The sequence below is a fragment of the Argiope bruennichi genome, chromosome 7 (assembly GCF_947563725.1).
Source record: "Argiope bruennichi chromosome 7, qqArgBrue1.1, whole genome shotgun sequence".
Lineage (NCBI taxonomy): Eukaryota > Metazoa > Arthropoda > Arachnida > Araneae > Araneidae > Argiope > Argiope bruennichi.
This window is the reverse complement of record NC_079157.1, coordinates 4,504,404-4,518,543: the sequence shown is the minus strand read 5'-3', so window position 1 is coordinate 4,518,543 and position 14,140 is coordinate 4,504,404. Positions and strand designations below refer to the sequence as shown.

Sequence of the window (14,140 nt, the reverse complement as noted above, 5' to 3'; positions counted from 1 at the left end):
GAATTCTATATAAAAAATTAATTAACATGAAGGGGATGGAGATGCATTGCGATCCTTGGAGAAGGTTGTATTTACCTAAAGGAATGCAGTAAAAATAAGTCTATTTATTATAGAAAATGAAGAAAAAAATTGTATAAACCTTTTTTAAGTCGATAAGAGAATTTTGATTATCGCAGAATTCTCATACATTAAGAAATTTATAAGAATGAAAGAAAATGTCAAAATCAACTCAAACTGTAAAGTTTTATATCTGCTATTTAGAGCAGAAATTCCATCCTTTTATCCCGATTTTTAAAGAGTGAAACTTCAAGACGAAGCTGAGAATCATATTTCAAAAAGTACCCTGCTTTTATTGAAAATATGAAATATATTGCATTTATATCTTTTCAACATATTCCTACAAAGTCTCCTGATGTTTCGCCAATGGATTATTGTTCCATTAGCTGTTGACAAGAGCTCTTTTTAAAACAAACCACGATGGATGAATTTTGGAAAGTACAGAAAAGAAATAGATCCTCGAAATTATAGAAAAAGCTTTTCTATCAAGGAAAATCGTGATGAAGATTTATCGTAATAAAAAAAGCTATCAAGTCCGATATTTTAAAATTTTTTTTACATCTTTAACATTATATACTTATTATGATTTAGGTAATTTAATTAAAGTTCTATACATTTTTATGCTCTTTTCATCAAAATAAACTTTGATGTACAAAATATGAAAATATAAAATATAAAAGGCTATACAAAATATATCATTTTGCACTCTGCTTTTTCTAAAAAAGAAATTTCATTTCTTTTTTATAACTTGCACAACTTTTTTCCTAAACTTGTAGATTGGCAAGATGCTGCAAAAATTATAAATAACCATTTACTCTTGAATTTATCTTTGTCCTCATTGGAAATTAGCAAATCAACGCATGTTTTATATAATTTGAAAATATTCAATGAATTACACAAAACAGAAATTAAAACAAATTTTTATTACACAAATAAAACGTAAAAATAAAGACATTTTAAAACTTGATACAACAATTTCAAACATACACATTCATCAAAAATATTTAAAGCTCATTGCATTGCTTTCACAATGATATCTCAGGTTATAAATTTCAACTTTCAGTATTTCACGAACAATCCAAATAATATGCATAGTTAAGCTGTTAATCAAATAGCACAGCAGCTGGAAATTGAAATATACGAGCTAAAATTCTAAAATTCCTAACAAAATGGTGAAACGTATCACAGATATTTTAAGTTATAAAACATATTAATAAAAAAGTTTAGATTTATTTATTTATATAAACGTAATAAAGCTTCTAAATAATTTTAAATTTTAGCTTTTTTTTAGAAAATAAACTGACTACGAAATGATTACATCACTAAATGAATTAACAAAATTTAATTTTTATACCCGTAAATTTTCATAGGCGTGAAATAAACGCTGAAAGCTTTCCCATGGACACGTTTAAATGTTATAACACTTTAAAACATATTGGATTTTTAATCACTGAGAAATGTAATGACGAAAAAAGTTAAGATTAACAAGACAATGCTTCGTATCTGCATGAAACTCAACAAAAGTACAAAACATTTATTTAAATGTATGTTAATAATTAAACTAGCCATTTTGAGCTATCAGATCCTCTCTTCCACAAAGCAAAGAGGTCAAAACTCTGGTTTTCTGATTCACAATTTGGCTATAATGTTTTTTTAGCCACACTTGTCTTCTGGCTTGCTTATTAGAACGTATCGGCTGATGACATTGCTAGAATCTTGGCTTTGACTGGCAATCAGAAGATTAGCTGCGCCTTCTGCGAACTGGCTGAAAGTGGAATCTGAAAAAAGAAAAGTTCGTTAATTCCACTGTCCAGATATTATTTTAGTTACATTAATGTTCCGTTTCGAAGAAACACAGATATTTTGAACTTTGATCAGGATGGAAGATACTTGAGATGACACCTCCTGTGTAGGAGCATTCCACTCTCGACGTCAGTTTAAGTTTGTAAGAGTCCCTCATACATCGCGGATTTTCAGAGGAATCCGGCATCAAATCTAGAATTTTTAGGCCACAATTGTTTGTTTGGTTATATTAAAGTCCCTTTTTAAAGCAACATGAGGCAAATTTTGGGGCGAACCTCGTAATTGTGAAACATGGTCAGATGACGAGGAAGACATCTGAGCCGGCACCTACCCCTTATCCAATCTTCCGCACCACACCACACCAGAATGAAGACATTTGGCTCCGACGGATATAACGTGCATCAGACCCGCTTACACGATGATTTTTTGGTGGAATCGTATCTCGAACCTGGAATCCCTTTGTTCTCGAAAATGGGATCTTACCACCAGATCACCGTGGCCCTCTTTTAGACCATAAAGTCAATACAAACTTGAAAAACAGGCATCGTTGTTTCAAAAATATCGTCATCATCAATATGTGAATTTAAAGTATTCCTTATATGTACTAAAAAAAATGGAAACAAATTCTAAAATAAAAACTAAAAACCGTAAAATAAAGTGAGATTGTGCCGAAAAAAGAATGCACACTAGTACAGTTATAAATGACATTAACTTCTAGTAAATATTTGGGTAACCATCATTTAACCTCATGGTAATGAATTTTTATTTTTCACTGCTAAAGTCACATATATGCAAAACTAAATAATTCTAGCAGAGTCTCTACATATTCACCAATACTAATTTCACTGAATGGTATTTAATTATCCGCCTTTAATGACCTAGATACTTATTTGGAATTGCCAGATTCACCGCCTTCAATGATATGGAATTTTTTTGGACTTGGTATATTATTTAGCAAAATGTAAAAATAAAGACATTTTAAAACCTGATACTTGACGGATACTTAATGGTAATTAAATACCCGCCTTCAGTGACCAGATATTCGATCACCACATTAATAATATAAATTTACTCATGTCAATCAACTTTGATGATCTAAAACTTGTGGCATTATATGAAAGTACTATTTTTAATTGTACTTACAAAAATATTTTGGTTGGTTCAGTACAGTTACAAAGTGGCGAAATTAGACATTTTATCGGTTTTTCCGCCCTAACTTCCTAAAATTCTTTTTGAATAAATTGATTTTGTTGTTGTTGAAAGCTAAGAATGAAATATTATGCTTACTATCTGCACAGCTCACATGATGATTACAGTAACCGATAAAAACCTCGCGCCATTAGAAGTTATATTGCGCCGGTAATTTCTTTTTATGATCCTGTAAGGTCATTGTGGTAATTATATTTCTTTTAGAATGTTCATGTGCACAATGAACAGAGCAGATGGAACGCTATTAAAATAACAGTGATTAAATATTTATAATAATTTGGTGCTTAAAAATATTTTTGAGGTAATAACACCGCCAAAGTTGGTTACACTTAAATATATAAATGCATATCTGCTTTCCCGGAACTGCTGAGTTTTTGAAGTGCGCTCATCAAAACAAATATTTCGTTAACATAAGTAAATTTATAAAATATATCGATAATAATCAGAAAATCAACTGTCTCAATTCAAATTCTGAAATTCATGGAAGATCTTGGAAAAGGAAGAAAAGAAACAACAAAACGCTTGTGCAATGTTTATCACATGACCTATATCATCTGAATTGATTCCTAACATGTAATTGGACAGATTTAAAAAATAGGGCATTTTCTGCCATCAAAAAAATCATGCACGTTTTTTTTTTTTCAGCTTAAACTAAGCAATAAACTTTTACTTAATAGGTATATCAAATATTCTGTCAAAAAGAGTAACGGGCTTTCTTTCATTTTAAAATTTCGGAATTATTTTTCTGCCTGTGAAGTTGCCTACAAGTACATCAAGACTTTTCTATAACAGTCAATCTAGTCAGTACATAACGGGATGGTGGACAGAAATGTAAATCCAGTCCCATAGCCGAAGATGAGTCACTAAGCCACCACAAACCAACGCATTATTTGAAAATAACCTTTGATCCCATAACAAAGCAGCTTTTTTATTCTTTTGAAACCAATTTATACAACATTATATATTTTTAAAGAAAAATAAGTTCAATTATATAATCACTGCAATATATTGACGACCTAATATACAGGGTGTTTATAAAGTCCCGGACCCATTTTGATGTTTAATAACTCATAAAATAATAAAGATATAAACACACTTATGACATTTATTGATGGAATAACTCATATTTTCCTTTTCAGGTTTGAATATTTTTACTTTTGTAAATAGCGTCTGCGCGTGTGGTTAATTTCAGATAATTTCATTTTCCAGTCTAAATATCTGTACTTTTCTAAATATTGTCTGCTTATTAATTGCATTTTTCTCTCTTTTGTTTTTGGCAACTATTGCAATGTTATGTTTACTTTTGATGTGTTTGTTCTATGTAGTACTTTTGTATGTGATGTTTTATTCGAGCGGATATTAAGGAGAATGCATACACCACAAGAGAAAGCACAGATTTTATGGTGGTTCATAGAAACGAAATCGATAGTGCAAGCACAGAGAAATTTCAGAAGAATTTACCAAAAAGATCCTCCATCCAAAAACAGCATCTTGCGGTGGAAAAAGAATTTTCTAGAAATTGGAAGTATCGAAGATAAGAAACGTTCCAGACGTCCTTGCACAAGTGATTTTGATGTTGAGCGTGTCAGAGAGACATTTTTACACAATCCTAGAATATCTGTGAGATCAGCGGCAACAGAATTGGATATGCCAATTTCGACGGTGTACAAGGTTATTAAGAAAAAATTAAGACTGCATGCATACAAAGTTCAAATTGTTCAAGTTTTGGAACCGAACGATAGACCTAGGAGGATGGCCTTTGCAACAGATATGCTAAGGAGGATAGAAGATGCTGCTGATTTTCTGAAGAGCATAATGTTCTCCGAAGAAGCATCCTTTCATGTTTCTGGCATTGTTAATCGCCATAAAGTGCGGAAATGGCTCTGTGGATGCCGACATGCTTGTCGCTACCTGGCGTGAAATTGACTATCGACTTGATATTCTCCGTGCGACGAAGGGGGCACACGTGGAAGTTCATTGACAAGGGTCATGAAACTTTGAGTCTATTTAACCATTTATGTTATTAATTTAAATCTATCTTTATTATTTTATGAGTTATTAAACATCAAAATGGGTCCGGGACTTTATAAACACCCTGTATATCAAAGTGAATTATCAGAGCAAAATTCCAAGCTGATCATAAACTTTTTTAAACGCTATTTGGCTTATTTTACAGATATTAAACCACTGTTTTTGGATTTTTGTGGATATTCTCTCCTCTTAGAGAATGCCCCAATTCATCCATTTAAGTTCTGTTTGGCCGTAACATGTGCACTATTTTGGAGTCGGAACTCAAAATTTCAGCTGAAGTCGGATGCAGTATCAGATGGAGTAAAAGAGTCACTACCCTATGAAATTTTTCCCGAAACAGTTTCCTGTCCCTTACTCAACGACTTGTGGAGCGAATTGATGAGAAACTCTGGAATGAACGCTACACGTTTTCGGGTGTTTGTGGGTGGATTCTCCACCTTCGACTCCTTTCAACTTCTCATCATTCACGGCTGCTGGACACTTATTTCTCTGTTTGAATTCATTTGATAGATCTATTTTGATATGTTTGAGCTGTCCAATCACTCAACTGAGATTTTTGTATTTGTATCCTATTACTCTAGGAATTGTCCGAAAAGCTGCAGCGGATTTAAACTTAATTGGGTATGTTAAATCAAGATGCATAAAATTTCTCTATTTATAACAGCCACGCTTAATGAAAAGATATAGAAAGAAGTCCGGATAAGAAAAGATATAGAAAGAAAGTAGCTTCACTTGTATGTTCAGTTGGAAAGAACTTACTATATGTACCAATAAGTGTATAATGACACCCAATATCGCAATATTAAGATATAATATTAATTAAAAAAATGTCAGTAACTTACCGTAGACATCAGCTGTAGCTATGTTTTCAAATTCGGGCGTCTTCTTCGAGTACTTCACCGTCATATATTCTCTTCTCGACAGTTTGGAAGGCAAATTGGAAGGATTCTTTTCCGTTTCATTTGAGGATATCTGAAAGGAAAAAAAAAGAATTATACACGTTCGTGTGACACTAAATTTTAATCTTGTCCATTTTTTTTTTTTTTTTGCTCACTATTTCCTTAATGAACAGGGATCTTCTGGCCAGACTCTCAAGAACCTCTCTATAGAATTGTGAATTAATAAATATTAAGATTCCATAATGGGTTTTGTTAAATTCAGGATTCTCGGCTTTCTTCGTTGTTCGCATGCTGCAACATGATTTATGCCCTTTTAGAACGCTCATTCTTTCAACAAAAGCTGCTCAAATCATTATACTATTCCAATGTTCCTTTCATCCTTTTGCGTAGAATGCAGTGTCTCATTCGCGCATGGACATACAGAATTATTGATTGTGAATAAATCAAAAGAGAATAAAAATCGCTTAGGCACGCGTAAATATTAGTTTTGTTCTTTACTATTTTAGTAGATAATAATGATAATAAATATCCCAAATTGGATGTTATATAATTAGAAGATCAAATAAATGAATAGATGAAAGAATTAAAAGGTGCGTTCAGTTGTGAAATCTATATCTGCCATTGTTCAAATTCGGAAAATAAAACTTCTCTTGTTATTGAGAGAAAAAGAATATAAGAGCAAAAATATGAATGAAATTTGGCGAGAAGTCTTATTTGCAGCGAAGAGCAAATCTCCTGTTGGCCCAACACAGGACCTTTGAATTTCAAAATGGAAGGGTCTTTTGAATGTTCCCGAATCCCCAAATACCAGAAGATATAGAAAATTTTAATGATTCTTTACGCGATGAATAGTGATTTCTTAAATGCTAGAGAGAAAGTTCTTAATTTACTAACTGAAAAGGGTTTTACAATATGCGTTTCGATGAGATAAACTTTAACTGTCGTAATTGATATTTTCAGTGCTTTTATTTTCTTTTAGAAGAAACTAACCAAATCTGTTTTGTATTTCAAGACAATTTCATTCGTTCCTTTATGGAAGACATATCTTTGTGAAAATTATAACTTCCAGTTCAGGTTTTAACATTTTTATCGAAAATTATTGTATGCATGTAGTTTGCAAACAAAAATAATGTAGTACACTCTTAACACCAGATATCTTAAAACATTATGTTTTTCCCACAAATGAAACAAAAGTAGAATTAGGTTGGTGTTTAATTTTTATGGTTCTGTGAATTACTATTATGGTCTTTCCTGATTAACAATCAGTCTGGCTTTCAAGTGGAGTTATAGAATGAGAAAGGGAAGATGTGTCGAAAATTGCTTAGTTTCACTTGGATAGAAACTCCAAAATGTTTAAGATAAACCACCAATACGCAAAGAAAAATATTAAACATTTATAAATTTATTCCGCCAGTAACCAAAACAAGGTCCACGCATTTGCAACGCACATGCGAAAAGAGTTATAAACATTTTGTATTTTTAGATCGAGTCCGACTTGCCATTCCCCAGGATATTTCATATTCTTGTTGGATAATGATTATTCTAAAAGTCACAATAGCAAAGCTTTCACATTAGGCTTTAGTAATTATAATAAACCAAAAATTATTTTTGAGCCTACTAAGCAATAAAAGGATTCCTTACACTTGCACATATATAATTATACATCTTATTCATTTTCGAAGTGAAAAGAGCTAAATTAATTACATGCTTCAATACAAGTATTAGAAAAGCAATAAAGACTAGAAGTCGTGCGATTTGCAGTAACTGTTGAATGACTAAAATTATTACCAAACACTGGGAAGCGTACTCTCAAAGTTTCTATTACTTTCCCGATTTTACTGCATTGATCTGAAAAATCTACTTAAATAATTCGATCTAATTATTTCATTGTTACAAAACTTTGCACATAAAACCCATTTTAAAGTTAACACCTGCCATTTTTGAAGATGTTTTGTAATAGTTAAATATATTATAATTTTATAATTATGAATAATTGATTCTCATAGTTAGTATTTTAATTCCCCCACTTCAGGGCTCATTTATCCCATTCTTTTTCACTTATCTGGCTGGAAACCTATTTATCTTTGCACTCGACATTCTCCCGGTCAACATTCAAGTAGATGTAACATTTTGAAATTTAAAAAAAAAATTAATTGTTAAAAATACCTACAGAATGTTAAAAAGTTGAGTTTCCCTGAAAAATGAATCTACAACTTATAACAATTGTATGCATTTATTTTTTTTGGTGTAATAAACACCGGTTCCTGTATTAAATGAATAATTATAAATTGATTTATCTTTTCGAGTGCAAAGGGTTTATATTATATATATATATATATATATATATATATATAATGCTATTTTAACTATAATTTCAATTTAATTAATTTCCAAGATTTTATCTTAATTTAGCCCATAATAAGTTCATTCTCTTATTTCGTGATGCAATTCCACTGTCTCTACTTAATTCAAGAGAAGCTTTATAAAATTTCTGAATTGGCTAAACGCCGATACTTTCACACGCTCGGCGTGAAGGGGTAAAAAATGTCCAGTAAGCACATTCTTTTTTAAAAGATCCCTGTGTTTCCCTTACATGTGATTGACATGCGTCAGAAATCCCTATCGGAATCTTATTAATATATTAGCACTATGAAGAAATGTTTTCCCTATCAAAATCATAGGTTATATAAGACCAGGGATAAAATGTCCAAGAGCGTTTTCCTCATTCTCTTTCTGTGTCTTCATCTCTTGTACATATGCCGGCTTCTTCAAAATGAAATAAAATGACGTCACGAAATATCAAGTCTCTTCATTGTCTTCAAACTGCATTCTGCTTCACATAAAATAATATATATATATATTCTAAACTAAAATAGCAGACAATAAAAATTTATTAACATTTTTAAAATTTCATCTTAAAAGTCGTATTTCTACGTCCATTTAAAATCGATACATTTTCTGATTATTTTTGTCGGAAAAATTTCACCGAGTAAGAATTGAATACAAGAAATATTACTGTCTGCAAAATTAACAAAGCTATGTGAAGATCCAATTTTTATTAGAGTTTGATTAGGCAAGCTTTAACGTTACATCTCATTTTTTTTATCAGCTGGCATCATTTTAAGAATAAGCGTCAAAAAGATTTGAAGAATCGAAATTCCTGCAAATATCCTAAATGCACGGTACTTCAAACCAACCATTACAAACTGTAAATAGTGCGAGTAATAATTCATAGTCTTTCCTATTGTCAATAAAATTTGCATCTCTGATGGCTACGATTTCCAGTTCATTTCAATTTCATACCCTCTTCCATCAATTCAAAATCAAAACTGTCACGTTCGCTTCATATTTGCAAAACCGGCTACATTGAGATAAATGGAGGTTGCACGCAACACTCGAATATCCCACTTCAATTTTCAATGTAATTGTAACTTGTCTAGATATTCCTCTAATGGCATAAATGTGAGCAGTTTAGATAATTGTGGACTTCCATGATGTCAGGTCATGAAGTGAAGAATGGACCCGGCCAGAGCGCAGGCTTGATTTGCGGAATCCATTAGCGATACCGAACTTGTACATCAGACATTCTCTGCTTCGGTTTACTCTCCTATTCATTCCGTGTTCTCACTTCATTTAACATTCGGCGGTTGTCTGATGTTAGGGAAAATGTCGATGCTTAATTGAAAGCAAAAACTGTAAAAGTGCATAAGTAGAGTATAAATGAGGTAATGATACTGTTCCTACGATGATACGATTCATTTGATGAGATTTTGATATCGTAAAACGTATCAAAAATTCTTTTATATCGAATAAGAAATCTCTTCGGATTCTATTTACACTCAGATTATACAAAATTGAATTTCATTAAATTTCTTTTTATCAGGCCTCTCGCTATTCTTTCATTTCCTTGCTTTTTTTAATTCTCAACCCTATTGCAAACTCTAAATAATGCGATTTATAGGTTAACCATTTGCTCTAGGTTTTCTACTCTCAAGGACCTTTCAAGACGGTATAATGTTTCTCCTTTCCCTCACATGCTTTACGGCATCCAGACCAGATGTAGTGTTCCCGCTTTCCCACACTTAATTAAGTGCATATGGATCTCCAGATGTGGATCTTTTTAACTAGGAAAGTCATTGCGTCTGATCAATTGTTACTATATCAAGATGTGGGAAAACATTTATCCCGTCGTTTCAAATAGATTCATCAAGTCTTCAAGGAAGAGGAATGTCAAAATGCTAAACATTTTTCTCCTTTTATGAAGAGACTCCTCAACTCATGAAGAATCGATCAATCACCAACAACTATGGTCATTAAGTGTCAAATCTAATTAAAATTCAGCCGGTGTTAATCACGAATTGACTAGCTGACATGGGCTCAATAGGCAGACGGTCACAAAGATGTTTCCTTAACAGACACTCCCTCATTCGTGTTAAGGCATTGAGGAAGCGTTGCTGAGCAGCTATTGGGTGATAGGGAACTCAAGTTCAGGAATATGAAACCGGAGGCAGATATCTGATTAAAATAAAACGAGGTATTTTTTTTTTCAGAGAAGAGAAAGGCTTCGAATTAGAAATCGGAGAGGCTTCGGAGCGCGGAAAAATGGTTCCCGATTTTTTGAGAAGCTCCGTGTGATTCGGCCTTCTGTGTTAGGGTCCATCCGATAAAGATCAACTGCTTTCTGGAGCTGCCCTGGAGTAGCTTGAGAGCTAACAGCCTGTTAGCGGGTTTTTTTTTTGAGACATATTCTCCGATTTGATCGTGGAATTATTTCGTGATTAAACTGTTGTTTGATTTGTGTAAATAATATTAAGCTAGACGAAAACAAGTTGCTCTTTGTAAATATATAAATCTGCAAATAAAAGAATTATTTTGTTACTATACTCTTATTTGATCGGTATTGATGGAAATATTACATGGTGCATATTTTAACGTTTTATTTATTTTTTTAAATTTTGTTTGTTAAAAATATCTACTAAGTGGTAATAAGATATAGATTACTTTTTCGGAGAAATTTATGCTTTTTTCGGAGCAATAAACAATGCCTTATATTAGGTGAATTATGCATGAATTACTTTTCCCTATATAAAGGTTTAATTATAAGAAAATAAATTATTTGGCATATTAATTTCCCCAATGCTCAGAAATAAGTAAATCCTTTTCAATAGCATTAACTAACAAGGGAAATGAACCAAGTGAATATATAAATAAGTAAATGGCGCGTACGCAAGTAACAATTTTAATCAAATACTTCGTTTCCGTTTGAGTTGCCACTTTCTATTCAGAATGCTTTTATACTATCACCTATTTAGCAATAGTATTTTTTTTGGATGAAAATCTAATGACTGAATTCTCTGTCATACACATTTCTTTTAAAAAGTAACTTACTTTTATCCTTCGCTCATTGAGAAGAATTTCTTCTACTATGAATAGAAACAAAGAAAACATGCCCCTAAAGAAAATTCACGACTTCGCATCAGGTTACAGAAATAAAATAAAATTCAAATTTAGCTGCAGCATTTAATTAGGCATGCTTCAATACGATGATTCAATTGAACAGGCTTTACACTTTTATGTAATATTTTTGGAGTTATAGCCTTTCATTAACCTCAGAAACCTATGCAAACATATATACATTAACACAATAATTAGTTGAAAGTCCTCCCAGATTAGAGTCATTCAGTTTCAATTTCTTATATTATTGAAGATTTAAAAGTTACTTGTTTATGGGACAAAATCTTCTTTCAACGCCAATTTTAAGTAGTAACACATAGCTGAAAACCAAATAAATTTTTAAAAGTAATTTTTTGTCAATCACCAAAAATGCAATAGAAGTCGAGAGTTTGGATTTCTAAAAATGACAACTTTCTGTAAAATTATTCTTATTTTTATTTTTTCCTTCATGTAAACAACTATTTCAAATATTTAATTCTACTAAAGACATTTTTAATTTCTCATAAACAAAGAAAATATTATTAAAAAAAATAAGATGCAATCCCACGTTTCAAGTCCCCTTGAATCCAAAAAGACATTTTTTACTTTTTCGTATACGAAATATAGAGAGTATTCTTATCGTTGAAAATTTCGAATGATAGCAAGTTGTGATCAAAATTTCTTCAAAGGAAACCTATCTGTCAAAATGAAAAGAGCTAGATAGATAAAATAATAATTCTTCATTATAGATCTAAACACGGGTTTAAGATTTATAATGCAGAAACCTGTCAAATTTTTAGCCAAATCCAACAAAAGGTGGAACAATTATCAGTTTTTACTTTTAGAAATATGTAAACTCGATCCTTTAAAAACGAAATAGTTTAAATATATCAGTTTAACTCATAGTTAAAATATAAATTAAGTTGAATATATCTTGTATGTGATTTTGTATCCACAACTGCAATTCTCTTTCAAATTTTGATTTGAAGTTTGTGAGAAATGAGTCTAAACCATAAAATTTGATTTTCGAATAATATTAATCATATGCAAAAGAGGATACGCCAAAAACTCGCCAGAGATTTCACGATAAATTCTGAAAAATAATGATATTGTCTCCCTAAAGGTTAATATTTCGCAACTATTATATGCAAATGGCATGCAAGACTATCTCTGCCTTATCCCAGCAGTACAATTTTTTTACGTGGGTGGTGCAAAACATTCCTTGCACACTTTTATTAGAAAGTGAGCAAGAAAATGTTGGTTAGACCATTCCCGCTGGTTGGAACGATATCTGCCTGTCTGTGAGTATGATAACGTACAGACGGATGAAATTTGGTATCTGTTTTTAACATTCAATTTGCTGCTTCCTATCAAGTTAAGTAAAATCTATTTAAAGGCATTTGTCTGCTGAAATATTAAGAAATGAAAATTAAAAAACGAAGAGCTAATGGATCAAATTTGATACAAAAATTAAGTATCCAAATGGTAGGTTTATATCAAATTTAGAATCAAACCATTGATTCTAAATTCTATAATCTTGTTCATAAGCCATTGTCCAGTACAATGGCACAAATAAAATCTGATAACTCAAAACCGCAACTCAAATAAATGAAATTGCTATGCGTTCTTACAACTAAAATTGTAATTCTATATCAAATTTTTTATATCAATAGAAGTCCAAATGCGTATTCGAATTTCAATATATTACGAAGTACAAAATGCTCATGTGCGAGACTAAGAATAAAAATCTGAGTTCTCATGTTATTCAAAGCTCACCCATTTTCTACAATATTTAGTAAGAGGAGGTTACACCCTTATTTTGCTATTTATTAATACATTTTGGTGTGGCCACTTCTGCAAGAATTGGATCAAATAGACGAAGTACGAAACGTCTAGTCACACTCAGAAATTCTATCCCCTCCCCCCTCCTTTTGATGCATGTATAAAGCACATTCTTCAAATATAGTTAAAAGGGTTCGTCATGTCAGAAAAAGATCTCAGACACGTAAAATGCAGAAGCAACGGACAATTCACTTTCCCGCAAGGTGGCATCGATTCTTGTCCGAGATTCGCCGAAGGATAACGATATGCATCCACTGGAGTCTCATTAAATTATACTTCCTCCAAATCGGACGAGGCAGCATGCTCAATCGATATCTGAATGCCGTTCACCTCTTAATAGCTAGCGGAAATGCCGATTTTCACTCAGTCTGGCAAAATCTCTTAACAGCACTATTTTTAAACCCAAAAGGATTTTCAGAATGGACGAGAAGATTCATTAATCGAGCTCAGATGGTGATAAAAGTTGTTATTTACTCGGTAGACTCATCCGAAGCTAATTAATTGATGGGAGTGTAGTATATAAAAGTCGATTAACCATAATCAAACGAGTGATAGATTTTTATGAATTTTTTGAGCAGCAAATTGGGAAGGAAACTGAAAATTAATTACAAGAAATCAATTATCGTCTGATGAAAGACCACAATCGAGGGAGATTAAAACATTTTTATTCCAAACAGGGAAGTGTCATCTAATGACAGAATCACAGCGGATGGACTTATTGGATTGAAGAGAAACGTTCAAACAATGTAGATGACAAAACTATTAAGGATGAATAGCATTTCAATCTTTTTCCAAATGAAGAGAATAAACTAAGTGACATCGATCCTTTATACTTTTGTACGGGTTTTCTATTATAGTGTTCTGTA

The 14,140-nt window shown here is 31.9% G+C and overlaps 1 protein-coding gene across 5 annotated transcripts in view; it reads right to left on the bottom strand.

Moving 5' to 3' along the window:
* Window positions 1–961: 961 nt before the first annotated feature.
* The window catches only part of LOC129976061 (uncharacterized), a 180,552-nt gene continuing 167,373 nt past the window's right edge, over window positions 962–14,140 (bottom strand). For all 5 annotated transcript variants that reach the window (XM_056089420.1, XM_056089419.1, XM_056089421.1 and 2 more), the window contains exons 9-10: window positions 5,943–6,072; window positions 962–1,835 (exon numbers count right to left, since the gene is read on the bottom strand). In XM_056089420.1, the coding sequence (XP_055945395.1) occupies window positions 1,711–1,835; window positions 5,943–6,072 (255 nt within the window). In that variant the 3' untranslated portion in view covers window positions 962–1,710. The remainder of the gene's footprint in view (window positions 1,836–5,942; window positions 6,073–14,140) is intronic.